Source organism: Mycteria americana, chromosome 1, assembly GCF_035582795.1.
Source record: "Mycteria americana isolate JAX WOST 10 ecotype Jacksonville Zoo and Gardens chromosome 1, USCA_MyAme_1.0, whole genome shotgun sequence".
In the NCBI taxonomy this organism is placed as follows: Eukaryota; Metazoa; Chordata; class Aves; order Ciconiiformes; family Ciconiidae; genus Mycteria; species Mycteria americana.
The window spans coordinates 85,676,189-85,699,762 of NC_134365.1; the positions used below are offsets into that span (position 1 = coordinate 85,676,189).

Here is a 23,574-nt window from a genome sequence, read left to right on the forward strand (position 1 = left end):
CTCAACCACACACAAATTTTTCTACTGTTAAACAGTGTGTTATTTTGTTTGATCTACTAATGAACGTTTCAGTGAACATCAGTGGTCCTCTATATGAATATTCTTTGTTCAGCCCAGACAGATGGACAGCAATTGTGATTTTGAAAATATCTGGCACACAGGATGAAAAAGGAATCTTTGTAATTTGGGAATGATAGTCCAGGCTATGCTGGCCAAAGCCCTGAGCAACCTAGCCCTGCTTTGGGTAGGGGGTTGGTGAATGACATCCAGAAGTTCCTTCCAACCTAAATCATTCTGTGATGCATTTCAGCCCACAGTAGATACAAGGAAGTTCTGAGAGTCATTATATAACAGTCAGGAAGGGATATGGAACATGGGTTTCCCTTCTCCCAAGAGGAGGCCAAGATGGGAAGCAAAGAGATCAGAACTCTCAATCCCTAGATTTAAGGATGGGTTCTTCAGTTTTAGATGAGGTCTCTGGCTTGATAAAGCCATTTTAATTGGAAAAGGCCTTAAATGGCCCATCTTTGCTGGTCCCCCACCTCATTTCATGACACGTAAGTTATGGTCAGAAAAGCATCTTGTTGCTACCTCAACCCCCCCTCCTCTTAACCCTAAATAACTCCCTATTGAACAAGATGCCTAAAGTATGTTTACTTCTGCAAGTAGCTACCAAGTACTCCTCTGGAATGAAGATGGATTTTGTCTTTCAATGCAGGTATCTAGTCACATCCAGGTCCTGGCAAGGCGGAAAGCTAGAGAGATCCAAGCCAAGCTCAAGGTATGATGAGTATCATTTAACATACCATGCAAGCCCTCTGACTCAGCCATTCCCTCATCCATTCCCTCTTTGAATAGCTTTAAAAAAGGGTGAGATTAGCCACTGAACTCTAGTAAGCTGGGGAGGAAAAGGTACTTCCCAGGAAGTGTTGTGCAAACACTTGTATTGTTGTAGCTCTGTGACGTCTGGAGCAATTCTATTTAAAGACTAAAGAAACAATAACTTTAATTTTTATGTGTCTGATTTCTACCTCCGGTTTATGCTGCTGTCATCGAAGTCTGAAAGACCCTTAGACTTGGTTGTATGCCAGGAGTGTTTACCTGAGAAGGAGGGGCTTATGGATACAAATGCTGACAAGTAATCAGTCCCTGGTGCTGTGGTGGCCTTGGGAAAGGGTAGCCTTACAGTTACTGCAGTGCTAGTTCTACCTCTACTAGTGGTAGTGATGTGGAGTTGTCCGTAAGAAAGTGTTCTGAGTTGGCATAACCACTGAGAGGAAGCAATAAAGCCAGCTGGCATCTTCTCACGTAAAATGATGCCAGCTGAATAGACTTTGCCCCTTGATTAATTCAGACCTAATTTGAAGAGGCCTGGGCTAATGAGAAAGAAAATGGTTGACTACTTGAGCAAATCTGTGTTTTTCTTTCTATAGGAAGAGCTCTGAGATCACACTAATGAACTGATACCTCTTGACATTTGTTTCCACTCAGATTTGAAGCAGGGAGATGGTTTATGTGCTCAGCCTGAATTGCCAGAAATGTCAAGAAGGTCAAGTTTATGGGTGACAATTGCACAAGAGGGTGTCCCCTGTTAGAATGTGAGCCATCCTGAGCAGGATGTGAGGTCAGGTCCTCGTTATGTATCATTGAGACAGCCAGAGAAGGAAGGCGCATGCTGACCTTCCTGATTTGGTATGGCAATAAGTTATCTGGAGGGAAGTGTGTTTGCTTCCCTGATCTTCCATGCTTCAGGTGATGATGAGGATTTAGACAGCCCAGTCCAGCCCTGACTGTTGAGTGGATGGCTGTTAGTGCTTCCTCTTGGCTGTCTGGGCAACTCCTTGCTGGGCATCAGGAGAAGTGGGCTGTCTGTGAGTGAACTGTTGGCACTCAGTCTTGACCAGTGCTGAAGTGCACGCATCTCTATTGCAAGCAGTGATTACCTCTAAGTCATGACTGCCCCCCCGCCCCCATCCCATCCCCAGGTCCATTTTAGAAAATGGTGTTGTGTCTGCCATTAGCCTGTTGTGTTTCCAGCTGCTCTGATAAAGAGATGGAGCCACAAATTACAACTATCTAATTCAGTGCTCCTAGGTAGGGCTGCCTAAGCTTGAAACCTGTGGTGCTGTTAAGTGGTCAATTCAGGTGGAGGCCTGCTTGAGAGGCAAGTTAGAGCGAGTAGGAAACAACAACTGCCCAGGGTGTTAAAAGATTTACTGCTGCTTATATCTGTAACCTTGATTCTGTTCCTTGCATGTCACAGCTCTGGGATTTGGCATGATTGAAAAGCCAGTCAGCCGAGCCTGTTTCCACTTAGCACACAGGAGCTGGCCGTTTTTGTTCTCGGGGAACGAAGGTGTCTCAGGGAGCTCCATGGAACCATTGGTTGTTCTCCTTTTACATCACCCCAGGCCATGCTGTGAGCTCTGCGCAGCTGCCTGCAGTGAACCATTCCCCAGTACCAGACTGTTCCTTTCTGCCTGCAGAGGCAAGTCTGCAGCACTGATTCAACTCATTTACTTCTTTGCTTTCGCTAGTCATTTTCATAGAGCAAGGAAATGAAACCACAAAAGCTGCTGCCCTTCTTCCAAGTTCCCGCTGATAGCTGTGTGTTCTTCTATCACTGTTCATTTTCCGTAGAGAGTATACGTTTTCATATTTATATCCTAGAGATCAGAGCAGCTACATGCTGACTTTTCAGAGCAATTACTATAATACTACCGTCTCCACAGAAATTGGGGTGTCTTTTCTAAGTGTGCACTGTGCCTATAACAGATAAAGGTAGGAAAGCAGGGCAAAGCCTGGAGAAAAATCTGTTCCCAGAAATCAGTAGTTTTCCATGTCCTGGGTGCCTAATAGATATCACCTGTACTAAGGAAAAAGAGGGAAACTGTGGTGGTGGTATTATTATTATTAATAATAATTATTATTATTAATTATTTTGCATTTTGAGAATAATAAAAGAAAATGCGAACATTGCAAATGTTTGGCAAAAGTTTTTGTTGCTTCATTATTTTTTTTTTTGTACTAGAAATGATACAAATGAATACAGAACTGTTAGCTGAAAGAGAAAGGAGATGTCTTTTACAAAAACATGCTTTTTAGAGCAGTCTGTCAGGCATTTAAACAAAACAGAAAAACACAACAGGGGTTAATAGATAAAATCTTTTCCCTTCTTAATTATTCTTGTTTTTTTTTTTTTTTTTTTTACTTTAATAATTCCACAAGTAAATGCTTCTTCCCCATAAACTCATGTATAAACTCAGGTAGACAAATACAATTTTTCCAGTGAGAAAGTAAGGGGAGGAAGAAAATCCTTTTCTGCAATGGCAACTGGGAAATGGTCCTTATGCATGTCATGAAAAAACAGAAAAGAATCCTTACCTTAAAAATGTTGTAGGTAATCCTTAAAGTATTCCCTAAAGCATCATTTAAACTGGAATCTGAAAAAATTTCCCATAGCTTTGGAGAATCTTAGGTACTTTCTCAGCAATTAAAATGTTTTCCTTCCATTCACTTGGATGGTACTAATAGGAGTCACGGATACCGTAAAAAAGAAGATAGGTAAGTTTTGCCCATTGCTACTGATCATTCCACTTAAACATTATCATTTATTCTTGAGCTTTTGTTATGCCTCCTCCAAATGTTTTTGTGTTAGGCACATCAGAATCCCTGGGCTTTGAACTTTAGAAAACCCTAGAGAAAGAGAAGGGGTTAGAGAGGCTGGAGACCCAAGGGTGAGAACTTACTGCAGTTCAATGAATGCAAGTGGAAAGTGAGAATTCTTGAAGAAGACAGCAAGAGCTTACCTCTTTCAGCAGTTTTTCCAAGCCATGAATTCATCTGTGGCATTGCCATTATAATTATAATGTCACAGATAAATGTGGAGTGTTTGAAGGATGAAGATTAATTGTAGGGGATGTAGGAGGAAAGGCAGAATGTGGGGAAGTGCTTCTGTTTGTCTATTTATTCCTTGGAAGAAGAAATGAAGAATGCTATTTGTTTTAAACATACATCAGACCCCCTAGTTGTTGCACTGTCATTACCTGTAAAAATGTGTGCAATTCCATAGCCCCGTTAAAACACAAAAAGGAGTGTCCTTGCATATGTGCCCTGGGAGGTTATAAGATTTCCTGTTTCCCCAGGGATGGGAATAAAATGATCAACTCTACCTGAGACTAATGCAGTCCCAAATTGAGGTAGTCTTTTTGCAGTGATGACGACAAACTCCTTTTGTGAGCTTGTTCTTAGAGGGTTTTTTTGGTAAGCAAGTGTCTTTCCCATTGAATATTCTTATCAATGATTAAAACACAAGAGTCAATTAGGATTGTACTTTCCATAACAAAACATTTCAGCTGTGCAGCTGAAAGCCTTCAGACAGAAAGGATAAATGCTTAGCAGTCTCTAAACCAGTGATCCCAGCATTTCAGAAAGGATGATTAATCATATCTGAAGTAGTAATGGGTGAAAGACTTACATGCTTTGAAGAGTTCTTAGGACAGTTATTGGTGAGTCTGCTGCCCAGGTTTTTCGACATGCTTGTTCCCTACAAAGAAGCTGATGAGAATCCTGGTTATGCAGCGTTAGACCAGGCAACTTGCTTATAATTATAATAATTCTGTTTTTTCTGTTTCTACTCTTGCCCATAGGATCAGGCAGCTAAAGATAAAGCCATGCAGAGTATGGCTACAATGTCATCTGCCCAGATTATCTCTGCAACTGCCTTCCATAGTAAAATGGCCTTGCCTGGTCTCCCACGACCAGCCTACCCTGCTGTTTCCGGGGTGAGTGAATCAGTGTCTTGGAAGGGTCGGGCTGAAGACGCTTGAGTATTTGAAAGGGTGTTGGGACCTGCTCAGGAAAATCCTGAGAACATCAGAAAGAATGGGCCAAAAGGTACTGTCTTTGTAGAGGAAATATGTCGTATGGCTTCAACAGTTTGGGTCTGATTCTTTGCTCACACTGATGTAAAACAATAGAGTTTCACTATATGCTTTTTTTAAAATGACACACGTGAGAGAACAATCAGATCCTTTGGGTTTTCAGCTGCCTGAAATATTTTTAGGTGTCTGTATCACTTTCTTAGTCCACGATCTTGTTGGATTAAAACCATTTGGGCCACCCTGACTGTTTCTCAAGCTTATCGTTCCCAAGCTCATCCTGAGTGTTTAGATCACAAACTGATGGCCCTTATATAAAATACTTACTAGAGGAGGTCTGTCGGCATCCCCTAACCTTTGAGCTGGGCCTAGTGAGCTTTTGCTGAGCATTGATTTCTGCCAAAATACTCCTGTGGTGCTCTCCTGGGGAAAATGGTCTCTCCAACAGAGTAAGCATCATTAAAGCTTTGGAGATGTAGGCACAAGGTGCATACATAGTATTTAACATTAAAAACCACTATTGGGGCAGTTGCTTGCATGTCACTAGTAGTAGTGTGTAGAAAAAAAACAAAGACCAGTCAGCACCTCCACAAGGATGAAACCAGGAAGACAGAAAGAAGAGAGAGAGCTCAGTCACATCTTTAAAAGCCTGTGAGCTTGCAGTTTCTTTCCTCAGAAAGGAGCAAGCCTTGCTTTTCATCTCTGTCCTAAGAGTGGTGACTTTTGCCTGTATGTTGTTCTCTTGCAGTTTTGGCAAGGAGCTTTGCCAGGCCAAGCTGGATCTTCCCAAGAGTGAGTATTCCTTCATGTAAGCATCCAAAGCAGGTGCTTCTGCTGCTTCCTCTATGCTGCCTGAGGAACACCATTAGCTATTACAAGGTTTATAATACGCTAAGATAATGTAGTCTTTGCTTGCAGACAGATTCCCTGATCATGGATCTGAGACTTCAGGCCCATGGTTGAAGCCAAACTGAGAATCATGAGAGAATCTTAAATAGATAAAACCCTATGTCTTCATATGGTACCTTCTACATGGATTACACTCCTTTAATGTGTCCCATGACTCAAGCAGCCTAATATGGGTTATTTTAGGGAGCTACTGAATCTAGCAGCCTGATAGAGGTGAGGCTGCTGCAACTCCATGCTCCCAAGTTCAACCAGTAGCGAGGCTGAGCATATATTCCCGGTAGGCATGCACACAAACATGCGTATACGTTGCACATACACACATATACACACGGCTGGCCACACAGAACAGCACAGACAGACAATGCTCAGCACTCACACAAATACAAACAGCACCGACAGCCTCATCCTGTACCCCTCTCTGGCTGATGAGGGTGAAGGTGTGTTAGCGGGAAATACACGTGCACTGTGGATCCATCCAGTAGCTGCCCTGGGATCCCTTGTCTCCCTGTATGCTGGCACCCAGGCAGGTGAGCCCTCGAGACCACAGCCCCACTCCAGTTGCTAGTGCAGGCCTCTCACTCACACGCACAAACACACATGCATGTGCACAAACACACACACACTGTGAATCTCTCCCAGTAACTGGGCTTAGATACACAGTTCTCCCAGTAGCTGGATCTTCACTTTCCCCAGTTTGCCTCCCACAGAGATAAACACACACACAAACTCATCTTTCAGTCGACCTCCAGACTCCACAGTCTCTCTGTCATTTGGCCTGAACCTCTTGGTCCCTCTGAAAGCATCCTTACCCCTGAAGACACACACAGCTGGCTCCCAAACCATCTACTTGCTGGCTAGTCTGGCTTGATAATTACTAGTGATTACACCCTCACTTGCTGCTGGCACTCCAGAAACAAACACACATAGACACAGAACTGAGAGCTCCTCATGCAGGAAAACAATTAGAAATAATTTGGTGAGAAGATAGGACAGACTGCACTGACAAGGTGCAGGGCATGGACAGATAACTGTACTGACCTTCTTACATGCGACTGGCACCTTTTATCACCATATTCTCCCTAAACATCCCCATAATAAATCTTGTGCAATCCCAAAATGCTCTGCCCTTGCATCCCATAGCATGTCCCATACCATTTAGGCAGTAACCCCCTCAGTTTGTAAGGTGACTGGTTTGTAAGCCTCCCCAGCTGGCTCACTGGGTTGGTTTCACACCTAGACAATGGGGCTGATGGCTCTCCTGTGACAGCCCTGGCAGGGGCTCCCCTGCCCCAGTGTGGAGATGAGCCTTTGATGGGCTGATCCTTCACCAGTGATGGCCCTGGGTGTGGTTGTCTCAGTGTATTATTCAGGTTGCTCTGCCTGCCATTGTTCCTCTGGGCTCCTTTTTTTGTATGGGGACACACTTTTTGTCACATAACCTAACAGAAGCAATTTAAGCCAACTTAAGGACAAGCAGCTGGAAGGGAGTATGTTCTTCATGCAAGCCATGTGTTCCTGCTCTCTTGTGGTGCTATTGCTAATGTTTGTGGAGCAGATCAGGGAACAGATACTATTAAAACACCTTGTAGGGAAAAATGGCAAGTAAAATAATAGAAGCCATCCTAGGAGGAACAAAAAGTAGATTTTATGCCTTTAGCTTGAAAGTGAATGAGGAAGCATCAATGTGAGAGGTTCTTTTAGAAGCTTGAAGTATCTGCCATCCCTGATGTTAGGTGATGTTTCCAGATCCTGATTTTTTTTGCAGTGGTGTTAAAATGGAGCTGAGCTGTCTTGAAAGCTAGGTTCAGTTGTGGGTGTTGAACATCTCTGAATCTGGGCCTAAAAGTCTGAGAGGCATCCAGCCCAGACGTACATCCACTTGCATAAATTTAAATCCGTCTATGGTTGAAAGAAAAGGATAAACGAATGGGTACCAGCTATTAATAGGCTGATAAGGATCTCTGAATAACAATTGTGCAGGGAGAGCCTGCTCAACACCTGCAGGGAAATCTTATTCAGTCCAGTCCTGGCCCCTTACTGTTTTTTGAGTCTTTCTCCATGACCCTCTCTTGCCCACACAGAAAGTAATTTCCTAAATACACTTATGCCACTTTCTCCCTCAGGAGAAATACTTGATCTAATCTGTGCAAACAGTTGGTCAAGAGTCTTTTTGCTTTGTTTTGGTTTGGTTTTTTGTTAACCATCTCTCTTTGTGTACTTCCGTAGTGTGAAACCTTTTTCTCAACAACCTTACGCTGTACAGCCTCCGCTGCCATTACCAGGTAGGTAAGGAAATACAGTTCCTTGCTTTGAAATTATATTCCAACTTCAAAAATAGCCAGTGCTTTAAAAAGTTTTAAAATTATTTTTTTCAAAAAATATTTTAACCTATTGAAATATTTCAGTGAGCCCAAAGTTAATTTTTATATAATTTCCCCTTCTCACCAGTTCCCATCCTTTTACTGAGAGAGCTGAAGCTTTTTAATTTTGTTTTGTTTTAAAAAACATCTTTTCCTGTTTTAGATTGGTTGATTTGGGATTTATTTTCCTCCTGGCTCAACAGAAAATAAAAGTTTACGTATCTCTACTGTTCTTCCACCATGCTGCATGTACTAGAACACTGTTTTCCATCATAACATGATTGCCTTTCCAATTTCCCATTAAGTGGAACAACAAATATCTTTTCTTTCTCAGTTTCCCCATTTTGAGAGGTTAACGGTCACGTTAATTGTGATGCTTCATTCTGATAATAAAGCAGTTTATTTCACTGCTCATTTAGGGCTCAATCTAGGTCCTCTTAAAGTTGCTGAACATGTTTTCTCTGGTGTCAAAACCACGTAGATTGTCTTTCACATCATTACCAACACTGACAGTGCTGTCTTAGCTGAGGGTACCTGACAAGCCATTTAGAGCACAGGTAGAGTGAGGACCTTGTGAATGATATTTTTGCATGATGACTGAAGTCATAAGAAAATGTAACTAGTTGGCTTTGACAACAGGTGTTCTACTGGAAAGCTATTACCAACTTTTCTCTTTCTAAATTTTGTTATATAAATCCTGTGTGCTTAGGGTTTGAGTCTCCTACGGGCCTCTCGCCTTCCCCATCAGCACCAGCTTGGCAAGGACGAAGGGTTGCTAGCTCCAAACTTTGGATGTTAGAATTCTCTGCATTCTTGGAACAACAACAAGACCAAGACACAGTAAGATACACACCTGACTTCCACCCCTCATTAATTTTTTGTCTTCAGGTAGCTCTTGGTTCATTGCTCTACTGAGAGTAGAAAGCCATCTTTGGGAAACACAAGATATCCTTCTCTAAGAAGACAGAATTGCCTATAGTGATTTAGCCAGCTCTGTGCCATGTGCTTCTGGCCTCCCTTCCCAGGGTCATGGATGTTCACATACCAGAGCTCAAGGCACTGAGGTCATAAGACAGTGGTACAGCCCCTGCCGGGCTATTCTAGCTGTCCCCTCTATCCTTGGAGGATAGACCCAGAACCAGATGATGGTAAGATCACATGAAGCCACGTATTTCTCTGGTGCACTGGGGACTTAAATTTGGGGGCAAGTGGGATGAATTTGCATCAATGTGTTTCCATGGTGCCACCTATAAAATGGAAGTAGTAAGGTTTGCCTGTCTCACTAAACCTTGTGATACTGCATCTTGAGACGTACGTTGGTGGTGGGCTGGTTACGTTTCCTCTGTCTGAGATAGGAAAGTTCAGAAAAGATGATAGTATTTGGCTGGTACCTTGCTGTGGGATTTTAGGCAGCCCTTCATAGGACAGGAGGTCTGATGTTTGACTGAGTGACCTGTGACAGGTAACACTGTATCTCAGGTTATTTCAGACTATATAGCAGCAGCATGAGGCAATGGTTTAGGAGTGACTACAGGAAAAAAACCCTACAGTAATGTTTCAGAAGAAGCAAGAAGCATGGATGTATTGATAGGAAAGAAATAACAGCATGAGCTGGTGTTAGCAGAGATATTTCTGCTGATACTTCTCCTCTTTTAGATAAAAAAGTGCTATCAAATCTTCGGTGACTTCCAGTAGTCTTCTGTGAAGAATCATGAATGTTCAGTATGTACTGAACGGTACTGAACGATTTCCTAATTCCATGTTTTTCCTCTTCTTGCAGTATAACAAACACCTGTTTGTGCACATTGGGCAGTCAAGCCCCAGCTACAATGACCCCTACCTCGAGGCAGTGGATATCCGGCAGATCTATGACAAGTTCCCTGAGAAAAAAGGGGGCCTGAAGGAGCTCTTTGAAAGGGGGCCAGCTAATGCCTTCTTCCTTGTCAAATTCTGGGTAAGGGAAGGACCCTTTGTAGGGTACCCATTTGCTATGGAGTTCTCACTGTAAAAGCGGTGTCCTCGCTAGCTGTTAGAAGTCTGCCGCCTTCCAACAACTTTTCCCTGTGCAAGCAATTTAATAGAGTCACGACTGTCACTGGAGATCTTTCCTTGACTGCACAAGGCCCTCATTCTGGCCTGGAGCAAGATGTATCTTTCACAATGTCATCTGTATTGTTGTTCTTGACTAGTGTCTGGAGATTTTATTTGCTAATGGTGACTTGGGCCCTTTAAAACTTTATGTATAAGAGAAGAATTCAGAGGAAATTATTCTCTGCATATTCTTATGTGTTCACTTCTCTCGGTGTTGAGTAGCTTCTCAGTCAGAGGCAACATTTTTCCATTTCTTCTCCTAACTCATTAGCTGCGTTTTGTGTTATCCAAGTACTAATAATTTACAGATGCATATTTACTGCAGGCACAAGGACAGACAAAAGATAAGAGAGACATATAATGAAATTGGATTATGCTGATAATAAATTACTGAAATGACTTCTGGTAAGTTGGCAGAAATCAGCCTGGCAAAAGCCTACTCATTCAATTTGGATTTTTGTGAGTTAGCTGAAATTTGCAAAAACTGTGCCATTGTGCTTCAGGGCACAAACAAAATAGTTTTGGTGACTGATATTACCACAGGTATTACAAGATTAAAAATAATAGCAGCTTGGGGTAGTTGCACACTAGATGGCTGAGGGAATGTGTAATGGGCTTTGGAGCCTTTCACCTTGAGTTTACCACTTATAATTCAACCCCAGGTCAGGAGTGAGATAATGAGAAATGAGCTTTCATTTCTCGTACTCTTCATAAAAACTGGCACTAGAAAGCCTCTTAATTGGTGCTTGCAGGAGAAGGAAGAGTTACCTTAAGTGCCTTGAGATGCAACTTCCCAGCTGTCCCAAGCCTAGCCTTTCCAGAACTAAGTTGAAGATTGTTGGCTGGGAGTCTGCTGTTCAAGCGTCTGGTGCTTAGAGTGTTAGTTATTGGTGATTCTTGGAGACACATAATTTTACTACCTGCAGACTGTGTGCTACTGAGCTGGGTCCCTCATGGGATTAGCCTCTGTACTCTGGTACAACAAAGCCTGCTTGGGAAGGTCAAAACAAAAAGTAAAAGACCAGCCCTGCTCCGGGTGGAAGAGAAATACCTGGGAGAGACAGCAGCACCTTGCTGAGAAGGGTATCCTTTGGCAAAATCTGGGTAGTGATTGCCCTACTAAGAACTGTCTGGAAAAGGAAACAGAAGTCTGATGTGATAAAAGAAAGGAAAAAGAGTAAGAGGGGATAGCTTCTAAGAAATGGTCATGAGAAAAGTAGAAGCTGCAACAGCTGCTTCCTGCTGTGGAGTAGGGATCCCAGGAAAGTCGAGGTGAAGAGCACTGGCTCCTGTGTGGTATCACTCTGAAGTGCTTTGGAAATTTCAGGAACCGAAAGCAAGAGCTTAGAGGGAGACGTTACGTAGAGAGAATAAAACACTTTGAACTACTTGACTTAAGAGGAGAGAAATCATAATGAAATTGTGATCTAGTGTAACTGTGATTTTATTTATCAAAACTGTTAGTGTGCTTTTGTGCTTGTGGGGTTGGGTTTGGAGATTGTGTTTGTTTGTTTTTTAATATCAGAAGGGTAAATGTGGCCTACACATCATGTCAGACCAACCTAAGTTAGGTTTTTGAAGGATTTACGTGGTGAGATGTCATTAAGTTGGACTCTTTCTGGGCCCATGTGAGGTGTCTGGTGTTCGGAGGGTATCAACTCACTGAAATTTGGCTCGCATAAAGAGATGTGACATTGGATTTGAAACACCTTTACTCCAATGTATACACGATGCCCTGGGGCTCTGCATCTGTACACTTATAATGACAGTGATATTTCTGGGCTTGGTTTAATATTTTGACTTTCTGATTCTTTTTTTGGTACCCTTGCATTGTTGAATCCCATCTGGAGTTAACATCAGGTTTTATTGGTGGAAACACTACAGGCTGTCACTTACAAATAAGCTAAGTTTACAAGTCATTGATTGAATGGAAGCTGCTAAGGCTTTTAAGAAGTAAATCATTCAGTGTTGTATTTGTTTCTCAGTGTAGACAGTAGTAGGGGATGAAAACACCATTCCTGATGCCATATTCTGGATGAGAAAGGACTGGGGCACTTTTATGAATTGCGCTGTGTTTCACAGGAGTACTTACATTAACCCTGTTGTAAGATTTCAGCTAGGATCTCTAAAGCAATATAACTAAAGCAATTCCAAAAAACTTTTGCTCCATAAAATTTGGATTTTTTTGAGGAAAACTCCAAACCTTTTTGTTGCAAGACTTTGTATTCAAGATGCCTGAAATATTGTGGTAATGCAGTCTTATACTTAAACAAAGCATGTGAGCCATGCCTGTAATGCACCGTGCTACACGTGTCATGGGACTTCCTGAGTTCGGTGTATTGCAACAGATGTGTATAGTGCAACGCCCCCCAACAATAAACACTTTTCACAGATAACGCAATGTGATCTAAAAAAACAGTTTAACAGAAGAAAACTAGATTTCAGCTGAGATTTTTATACCCCTCTGCATTTTTATACCTCTGTAACAGTACATGCTAGGGTGCTTTTTCATTTTGCTGCCTGATTGCTCTGGACAGCTATACAAATATACTGTTGATGTCCAAATATGTGTTGGATAAAGCAATTACTACACTGCTGAATTTATAGCATAAAATCATTTTAGCATAAAAGTATTATCCAAAAGCAAATTACTGATAACCTTAAACTTGGTGAGTAGAGTTAAATACTTGAAGGGGTGTTTTGAGACATGAAGATATGAATGATTTTTCAAAGGTTTTGAATTGAAGTGGTGGTTGCACGTGACAAAGACTTAAAAAAATCAAGGCATTGAATAAGTTGGTTTGGTATTTATGTAGTTTTAGGCTTGAAGAACCTGAGGCAGGAACCTGCCATTACTGCACTAAGCATTGAATATACCAGATGATCTGTTGTTTACCAGAAGCCTAACTAAAAAACAGGGTCGGGGTTTCTTGACATCACTGATAGCACTTAGGATCTAGTGTGACTGAGAAAGAGATGTTCATGTTTGTTCAATGGTGCTTTAAATTATTTATACAATAGCTAAGAGTTAGAAGTTGATTAGTTTGAAACATAAGCGGTGTTTGCAATTCTTCCTTGATTTTGGCATTGGGAGTTTGGTACAATGAACTAACTCTTGGGCTTGGATTGGCAGGTTGTGTATGACATCTGTGTGACATTTCTCTGTGCTCCAAGTGTGTTCTAGCACACGACAATGAATGTGAGACATTAGCCTCTCAACACATGGGCAGTGGCAGCTCTGCTCTTTTCCAGTGTAATATTATCTCTACCACCTGTTACTTGGTTCTCCCCATGAACTCCTCCTATATGCATCGTTATTAATAGTTTTGGGAAGAGGCGTTTTCAGGGCTTTGCACATTAGTAGAGTGGTGCACTTGCACCTTAAAGCTTTCAGAAGTTGTGAGACTCTGGGTGGAAGACAGAAGGAAAATGACAAACCAGGAATGCAGGACAGGCAGTACTTTGTCCAGAGAAGCCATCTGCAGAGGGGTGGGTCAGGGGAATTGCTTGGGAGACCTTTCCTGCCAATGATGAATATATGTAGTTATTTCTTTTCTCCTCGGTGATAGGCAAGCTGGACCAGTCAAATCACTGAGTGTTTTCTTTCCAGTAAATAAATTATACTTTTGTGGAAGGGGCTGAAAGGGTGGGGTGGAGACTGCTGTCCTGTACGTGGCTTTTCTCCTGTACCAAGCAAATCCAGTCAAAACAGCAGCAGTCCAAATTCCCCTCGGCACCCTGCCCTGCCCACTGTATGCCTTCAATCCTGACCTGGCAGAAACTGCCTGGAGAGCAAGGAGATGGTAATTTGGTCTCCATGTCCATTGTGTCCTTGGCACTTCTTCTGCGGCAGCAAACAAGACAGCAGCTAGCAACAGAGGTTTTTATGATCTTTGCACATTTTTTCTGAGAATGGATTTGACAGCCCATTAATTTCATCTGCAGTCACCAGCACCACCTCCTACCAGTTGCTACCTTATGTAAGGGGACTCTTGTCAATGGCACTTCTTTCACCAAAGTTATTCCCCACAGTGTTCAACAGTATAGAGACTGTTGGCAGCAAAAAGCAGATTGAAAAATTGAATTGCTGAGGGAATCTGTCTGCTGGGTGTCAAAATAACACAATCCTCGGGGGCTAGCTAAGTCGCAGCTACCCGTACTGTTGGCAAGGCCTTCTGCTATCTTTGGCTAGCTCAGAAACTCTCCCCTTTCCCCTTTCTTGGAGGCTGAAGCTGCAGTGGCACCAGTTTTGTACTGTTCTTAAAGAATTGTTCAGCATATGCTTTTCCATTGACCATGTGGGACCTGTGTGCAAGATATTGGCAAGCTATGTAATGCCATTTGGACTCTTGTCCAATCATTGCTTTTCAAAGCCTCAGATAAGCTGAAGACTGATTCTCAGAGGTCACATTTCCTTATGTGAAGAGTTTCAGAGAAATTTTGGTTCACAGCCTCATCCTAGTGGGAATGAGGCCCTTCTTGGTAATCAGTTGTGAAACTCAATCCCACCAAAGATCAGGCAAAAATCTTGGCTTAGTATATGGTTAGGACAGTGCACAATGCCAACTTTTCTGTGTTTCTTTCTTGGGGTTGCAGAAGTTGAGTGATGCACTCAAGCTTATCAGAGCTGTTTTCAGCAGAGCTGCTAGGAGACTCAGACCACCAATATGATTAAAAAACCAACCAAACAAACAAACGAAGTAATACTAGCTTGTTGAGGGTTACTATGCCCTTTCCTGAACAAATCCCTTATCTTCCATCTAGAAATCTTGTCTTGTAGGTATTTAAAAATTATGCTTACTTCTCTGGAAAGGAGGAAATCTCAGATGTTTCCCCCAAAACAAGCCGGTCAGCTCTCTTGCATGCAATATGTAGATCTCAGAGATGTGCTAGATCACAGATACCTCACTGATTGTAGTTTCAGTATGTTTGGAAGTCACCATGCAAGCTATGGACAAGTACGTCATCTGTGCTAAGCTTGCACAGTAAGTTGAATGCATCCCAGACACAGATTGCTGTTATGCTAGAATGTGCACAGCTTTTTGCATCTAGAACTTCTTGGACAGAAAGCTGGAACCCTGACTTTGTCAGGTAAAGTAGTATGGTCCAGCTGGTGGCTCATGACTCAGATTTAGCTTGTAATATGCTTCATCTATTTCATCTTCTACTTTGCCCTTGAAGAGACGGAGAACAGCTGTTTGAGTGCTAGACATCACCCAACCAGCTGAATGCTGCTGCTGCCCCAGCTGCAGTCCCACCCTGTTGCTAGCAGTAGCTAGTAGAAGCCTGGGGGGCAAGGCAACTCAGCCCATTGGCTACGGACTTTCCTAAATCCTGACTATGTCCCCTTTGGCTGCCTAGGCTGGGGTAAGGAATGTATTCAAGCGTTATCTCACTTGTTGTTGGATATACTAGTGCATTTGCCAGTGAGGAGCTGAGGCACCTAAGTTCTAGTCTCCAGGTCTGAATCACCTTCAGTTATGTATTCAACAAGTCCATGCATTCACAGACTATAAAGTGAAGATTAGCCTTCCTACTTGATGAAGTGCTGGGAAGATGAATTTCCTTTAAGTCATAGTCACTATTATTCCCTTGCATCTTTGAGGGATGGAATGTACTGGACAGAGTAAAGCAGACCTTTCTCTGCTCACCTTGGGTGCTCACCCCAGGACTGGGTGTGCTTCGACACAAGGTTTTCTTTAGAGGAAGAAACTCTCAAAGTGAAGAGAAAGGAAGAGTCCTTTCCCCAAAGCAGCAATGTGTTTCTAGTCCTGATGACCTAATTGTTGTGAGGAGCTCATAGGAATCTAGGCATGGAGACCATAGCATTTTTAGATGTTAAGTTAAAAGCAGTAGCTCTTTTGGCCATTAGAGACCCCATGATGTGCAGTATGATTTTGTCCTCGTGCAATCCTGCGAAGTTTAACTGCATCCATTAGTGATTCACCTCAGTGTCCAGTTGATGTTTAGAAGTTAATTTGGCTATGGCAGATAACAGTGTTTTTCCTCAATTTTGTGCCTTGTCTCCCTTCAGGTAATCATCTCCATAGCTGGGAAAGCTAACAGATTTGAGTTCCGCTCCCGAGTGGTTCTTTGGCCTTGTATTCATGTACATGATTGCCATTTTCAGCTTACATGAATAAACCAGGTTGCAAATAATTTAAGAGCAGATATGCGTGTGCTAAATAATCTCTGGTACAGGGGCAGTAACTTCCACAAGAGGGTGGGAACCAGCAGCTGTAAGTAAGTAAATAAGCTGTAACTAACTGTAAGGCCTGCAGTATCTGTCTGAGCTGCTGCAGCTCCATTCTGCAAACATGAACTGGAGCCCTCAGCTAGCTGCTACTGTCATTCCCCGGAGCTGCTGAAATGCCATGTTTATGAGCTGAGATTTTCAGAGGTGGGTGCACAGCTCTTGTTGATTGACCACCCTAAGACATGCCTGACAGCCCTAGCCCATAATATGGGATGTGCTTTAGAATAAAAGGTGCAGTGTAAACGTCAGGGAGTTCCAACACGACCCCATTGCAACCATTCACTGCAACAGAGCTTCCAGGAACCTGATTGTACATTATGTTAATGAACGGCAATGACTGCTTAATTCAAACAGTATTACCATAATTTTGCCTACTGCCAAATAGTTTGATGTTGATTAATTAGATGTTAACTAGCTGTGAAATTCTACACTCTGGTCTTTTGATGGGAGACTGGCCAAATTGTGGAGGCACCTAGAGTGGCTTCTTAGGGCTAGTGAAGCTTTTCTCATGAAGTGGAACTAGCACCTTTCTGCTTTACCTCATATTGACTGCACTTACTTCTTAATTTGCCATTAAGAGTTTAGGGGAATGTAACCTTAAATTTACTAGTGAGACCCTGAAAATGTTTGTCTGGTTCTGCAGTGAGGGCCTCCACCATATTTATGTAGCAATGGTCCGACCAAGCTTCTGTAGCCTTGACTGTTTGTACTTTTGACTCAGTGGGACAATTTCTTTCGAAAAGCGGATTTGGGTCCATACATTGTGTTTATCACCCCCAAGGGAAATAGCTGAACAATATTGTGAAGGACTCCTAGTCTAGTTCCTCTTTGGAGAAGGGAAGGAATTAATCTTTATTCAGACAGCTGGAGTATGGGGTCAAATAAACAATACAGTTAGTTGCATTGACATGTAAATGAGTATTACAGTAACTCAATAAAAACCTAAACCAGAATAGAGTAGCATTGCTACTCTCTAATACATGTACATTTGTGGTGCAAAGTAGCTGCATAACTATAGTGGGGAAAATTTGATAGCAAGGACTTCAGCATGACCATGATAATTCACTTGGCAACCTGAATTATGATTAAGTCTGTAATGCCTGTGCCTTGTTCCTATTAATAGCTGTGCTACCAGGTTAAAGCTAGCATGGATTTGCCCACATAGGCTACTCCAATGTAGACAAACCATCCCAGCATAACACTGCATTACAGTTATTTAGGTGGTCATGACAATGTAAAAGCTTCCAATCTTCCTCCAGCTGTTGTTTCCAAGTCTTGTGCAAAAGTTATCACTACCTCAGCGGTGCAAATGTGAATGATGTAAAATTATTTTTTAAAAAGTTTTAAATCCAAATTGTTTTACTGATGTATTTTAACACGTGTGCCTAAATCTGTTTTCAGCTCAGTGAGGAGACAGAAAACTCTGGGGGCAAAAAGGGATAAGTTGTCAAAAGAAGTCAGGAACCTATCCGGCTGGATAAATTGTTTTGTGAAGCTGTCTTCTGAGGAGAAGCAAACATGAGAATAGTATAATTGCCAGCTTTGTATGACTAACTCCTGAAAAATCAGAGGATGCTCTTGAATATATAGTATGCAAGAGATGACAAATTTAGGAAAACATAAAGGGATGAGTGCACAGCTGGTGTGAACTGGTATGAATGTATTACGCATGTAGGGCCAAATGTATTCACGAGGGTTGAAGATCTGTCACTACTTCAGAGGGAGGGATTCTACTTAAAAGGGGGAGTCATAAAGAAGGTGGCCAGCCGTTCTGACAAATGGACTTTCTTTCATCCATAATCTGTGGTGAAGATGGTACAACTGTTAAGGATTTTTGTAGAAACTGTAGGAAACAACACAGTCATTTTGAAGAGTGATTTGTGATCATGTATTTAAATACTGTGATGTTATGCTCTCCGTTAAGAGCAGAGTAAGCAGAGTGAAAGCTGTATGTCCATCCCTAATGCTGCCAGCGTTAATGCGAACATTGGAGCATTCTGTCACCTTGCCTGGACTGAATCTTTGTCCCACTAGAATTATCTGAATGCTACAACTACTAGTCTAGGAGATACCCCAGGAGATGCATTGCGCACTGTACTTCATGAAAAACCTATCCTAAATCTGTCTTTCACTTGCTTCTGAGTTTGTACGTTAAAAAAAAAAACAAACATGGTAATAGGATTTTATTGGTTTGCTTGCTTGGCTCTTCTGTGGCATCATTTATCTAATGCAGATGGTAGTTTTCCTCTAGGTGGAAATATGTGTGCGCAATAGCACAGTGGCAGCAATGCCCCAGTGTTATGCTAAGTGGAAAATGGAACTGGATTTTCTGAAATAAATGGAGATACGGTTTATTTTATTTCCTTTCCTTTGCCACCTCCTCCTTCACACACCTGAAGTGGCAACTTATCAGCCATGGGAATTGGATTGAATGGAAATACTGCACGTTATTACATGGCTGCTTTTCCTGCTAGTGCTTTTGGCATCACTATTGGCAAAAGGATTAATTCTTCTGTGACAATAACTCTGTGTCATGGGAGCTGCTGGTGAGTGTTGTGGTACAGAGATGGCCCAGCCCGACTGCCTAGGGACAAAACTTTTAACTTGAAAGGAATGACAACAAAGCGTGGCTTCTAGCAGGTTACTAGTTACTGCTGTAGTTACTCAAACCCAGCATTCACTGGAAGAAGCAGTCCTGCCTTCTGCTTTCCCTATTGCTCCCAACACACGTTCTTTGTCTGAACACACACAAGTGCTTCTGAATCAGACCAGGGAACTGTTCCCACTAAGAACTAGCTGAGCAGTTCCTCAGTGAGTCTTATAATACAGCTACAGAAACATCTGTGTCAGTACAGGAGGAACAGGGAGGCACAAACTGCTCTGGGACAGTGAGACTGCTCTCCCTTGGTGTCAGGACCAGCCTGGTGTTATCAAACTACAACTTTCAGGTGCAGTTTCCCAAGAGGCTCAAGCCAACCTGAGTATGAATTGCTATCAAAACAGGCAGTCTTTGTGCCCTCAACTTTTGTGTGTGTGTTCTCACCTCTTCCAGCCCCTGCAGCTTTGTGGGGGTCCAAGTGACCTTTCTTGTCTGACTGAAAACTAACCCAACAAAACCACAACAACATTTGTTTTGGCTGGGATCAGCTCTCTCATCTGGCTAACTACAGAGTCGTACAATTGCTAATGGTGGCACAGAGGCAGCAGCAAGCTTGTGTGGCTACAGCTGGGGAGAAGGCTGGACTGGCACTTTCTAGATTGACTTAAACCTCTTATGAAATTGCTACTTAAGAGAAATAAGCTAACAGTATTATCTCATGGCAGAGAAGAGACAGGTATTTTGTATGGCAAAGAAAAGGGGGGATTCATTACTGAGGTGGTCCAGTTCCAAGGCTAGCATTGCTTGTCCTAAGCTCTGCTCTAGATCTCGAATAAAAAACGTTCACTGACATCGGCTAAGAAAACCATGCTAGAATGGCATCTAATGCAGTCCTATTCACACTGTATCCACTGTAGCAGGAATACACTTTCTTCAGTTTCCTGTTTCCCTCAGATCAACAGGAAGAACAGAATAGTCTGAAGTAGCCTATGGGAACTGCTCATTGCTTTTCTGCTGATGTAAGCTAGCACCTGGGCTTGTGGAGTACAGAGAAGCTCTAACCTTTTAGTTTTGAAAGGGAGGAAGCCGAGCTAGGCATTCCCACACACCCTTTGTGTTTTCAGAGCTTAAGGGAACCTCCTCTTCTTTTCGTAAGTGTGGTTTGAATGACCCCTGGTGGAAGCTTCAGACAACCAGGATTTTTAGGAGTTGGGTCCCAACATGAGGCTTCAGTTGGCCAACCTTAGGCACCCACATTTGAAAACTGTGGCTGCTAATGGAGATGGGGTCATATTCAGGTGGAACTGGGCTGGATCCATCAGCAACCTACATTCCTTATGTTACATCCTGTCTACTTACATTCTTCATACCATAGTACCTGAGCCTAATGTGTGTGTGTATACTCACACGTTCCTTCTCTCTGCTCTGTCTCTTTCCCCTTACCTGCATATCCAGGGTGGAAAAGCTTTATTACAGTTGCTGTACCCTTATTTTTCCTCCTTAGTGAGGCAGGCCAGTCTAGCCTGTCTGTTGTATTGCTCTGTCTCTACAGTGCCCTCCTCTCTGCTCTCCACATGCTTTGTGAGTACCTCCATGCTGTCCTGGCACTGTTCAGTTATGGTAAATATCAGCTAAGGCAAGGGGCTGTGTCATATGTTTTTAATACGTTGTTAAGAGGATATTCCACCAGATTTCCCCAATGTGTATGCAAGTCCCCACCACCATTTTCTGAAGCAGGAACTGGATTTTAGTGCATACTCTTCAGATTTCCCCTGCTTGCTTGAGGCACATTGATCTGCTTAAGAAGCTTTGGACACTCCAATACTTTACAATCTTGGCTATGCAAGACCCCTTTAGGTAATGGTGAAAAAACACCACAACCATCTATTGATAAGTATCTGTTTCTCTTGCTTTTTTTTTTTGGCAGGCTGATTTGAACACCAATATTGAAGATGAATCCAGATCTTTCTATGGCGTTTCCAGCCAATATGAGAGCCCAGAAAACATGGTCATTACCTGTTCCACCAAAGTGTGTTCCTTTGGAAAGCAGGTGGTGGAGAAAGTGGAGGTAGGGAGCAGACACCTGGGTGCAAGGTTCTATATGGCTGCTGTTTTGTCACTTCAAGTCTTTGCACCCTGCATATATCTCAAGGCAAAATATATCCCATGCTTGTTGTCAGGGAGATAAATGCCACAGATTATTATTTCTGAGACATGCAGGTGTAAGATTGATCCAGCCTGCAACATGGCCTTGTCTCAGGACTTCATTGAAGGTCTGGTAGTGTTTGCTATTTTTTCCTTAAATCTCAGTTTCTGAAGACATGTGAATATGTAGGAGTCTCAGCTCTGGTGATTCTCTGGGGTTTTTTGGGGAGCAAAGAAAAGCTAGGAAACCTGGACCCTTGTTTTGTAGTCCAGAAAGGTGAAAACAAATAGGCAACACCTCACTCTCATCAGTGTTTTTAAACAGATCATTTTTAGACTATAGCCATTAATTAATAGACTGTAATAATTTACAGACTATAGTCTTATGATTTTATGAGGCTTATCGTAGTTGTTTGTACACTTACAGTTTGAGCAACAGTGGAGCTGCGTAATTATGCATATATCTGGCATTAAAGAAATTATTTCTGATGCCACGTTCAGCTGCTAAGAGAGCTGCTCTGACCTGCTTCCTGCTGCTCTCCTTCTCAAGGAGCCTTTAGATGCAGGAGGAGCGGCTGTGTGCAGAACACCAGGTGTTCTCATGTCAGCAGTCAGTCTGAGCTATTATCCTTCCCCAAGACCTGTCTCCAGTTATATGATAGACATGCCTGAAGACTGGTTATGTATTTGCATGATGGGATAGATAGACCAAAGAAAGGTGTCATGGTGCACAGGAAAGGAAACCAAGCTCTTGGGGTGAAAGGAGGTAATGGGCATTTAAGGGTCTGCTGTGAAATGATAGAATCCAACCTCAGCTTCCGCTCAAAGGAAGATGAAATATACAGGAGCTATGATGTGAATGTGAACAAAAAAATCCCTCTGTGTAACATCAGCCAGACCCTCTCCTAACGGGGAGCAGAGATACTATGTTCTCTCTCACAGGTACCAGGCGGCTTTAGTCCTTTCCAGCTGTGAAGCATCCTGAGCATATGATTACCATCATTACTAGGAGCTTCCTGGTCTTGCTAAAGCAGTAGTTTTTAACTTTTTCAGTTTATCCACATCTAATATTTTTCCAGTAGAGATGCAGACCATAGTATAGCTGACAATTGGTCTGCTCCTTTTAGTTACCTTTCACAGCTCCTTGGCAGTTTGCTGCTCATAAACTGGAACCCACTGTTCTAAAGAAAAAAGAAATCAATCCAAAGAAGTTAGAGGGCTCAAGGAGACTGACCTTGGTGTGAAGTACTGTAGAGGAATGATTACTCAGCTCACTACTGTTAGTAAAATGACTTGAAAATGCCATTGTAATTTTTCTGTTCTAAGTCCATTTATGTGATTAATGCTACTAATGTGATAACATTAGCCCCATATGCCCCTTTTGTGTTTTACATTGCAGACAGAGTATGCACGCTATGAAAATGGACACTATTCCTATCGCATTCACCGTTCCCCTCTCTGCGAATACATGATAAATTTCATTCATAAACTCAAGCACCTTCCTGAGAAGTATATGATGAACAGTGTGCTGGAGAACTTTACTATCTTACAGGTGGGACTTTCCACTGTTTTCGTTGGAGCTTGGAAACATGTAAGCCCCATGCAGTTCACTGTTGTGAGTCAAAGCAGATTTCCTTTTACAGCTCAGCATCTAATTGAACTTAGTATCTCTCACATGTATTGCACCTCAAGGCCATTTATGGAGCTCTAGATATAGTAACTCATGCAGAGAAGCAGCAGAAGAATTTGAGACACCTGAGTAAGAGAGAGAAAAAAAGAAAGACAAAGGGAGAACTCATGAGACAGAGAGATAAAGGAAAGAGAAAGAAGCAAAAGTCAGTGAAGAAAATGCTCATTCCACTATTGGATGAACATTGAGGTCCTTTCTGTGCCCTGGCCTGTTTTGCAAGATAAAAAAAACCAAGAGCCCTATATAATTTTGTCATGGGAAGAGTTCTTCACTGACCAGGTGGGGGGGGGGGGGGGGGGGGGGGGGGAAGTTGTTTCCTCAGGACCATCCTGAACCTGGAAAGAATATGGAGGCACGTAAAGGAAGGGGCATGTTGGGGAAGCTCTGTGACACCTTCATGAATCACTGCAACCTCTAGGTAGGGCAGTACTACAAGGCTACAGCAACTAGATTTGCATTAGTGTCTTTGTTATACTAGGAGCCTTTCCAGGCTCAGATGCAGCCTAAATTTGGGAAGAGGGCAAAGACAGCTTAAAAGGTGGATTTTCCTAATGGACTGAGATCTGTGCTTGCCCCTACAAGACATGCCACAGATCTTCACCAGAGAACCTAAGGTTGGGTAAGTAGAAGAGATGCTAGAGGCT

General features: G+C 42.5%; 1 protein-coding gene across 5 annotated transcripts in view; it reads left to right on the forward strand.

The window, feature by feature from the left end:
* TEAD4 (TEA domain transcription factor 4) overlaps nt 1-23,574 on the forward strand; it is a 59,681-nt gene that overhangs the window by 33,896 nt on the left and 2,211 nt on the right. For 4 of the 5 annotated variants that reach the window (XM_075509662.1, XM_075509679.1, XM_075509697.1 and 1 more), the window contains 8 exons: nt 719-781; nt 4,650-4,784; nt 5,629-5,672; nt 8,016-8,071; nt 8,859-8,989; nt 9,930-10,103; nt 21,023-21,163; nt 22,640-22,831. In XM_075509662.1, coding sequence (XP_075365777.1) covers nt 719-781; nt 4,650-4,784; nt 5,629-5,672; nt 8,016-8,071; nt 8,859-8,989; nt 9,930-10,103; nt 21,023-21,163; nt 22,640-22,831 — 936 coding nt within the window. The remainder of the gene's footprint in view (nt 1-718; nt 782-4,649; nt 4,785-5,628; nt 5,673-8,015; nt 8,072-8,858; nt 8,990-9,929; nt 10,104-21,022; nt 21,164-22,639; nt 22,832-23,574) is intronic. The other variant, XM_075509670.1, reaches the window with a different exon arrangement.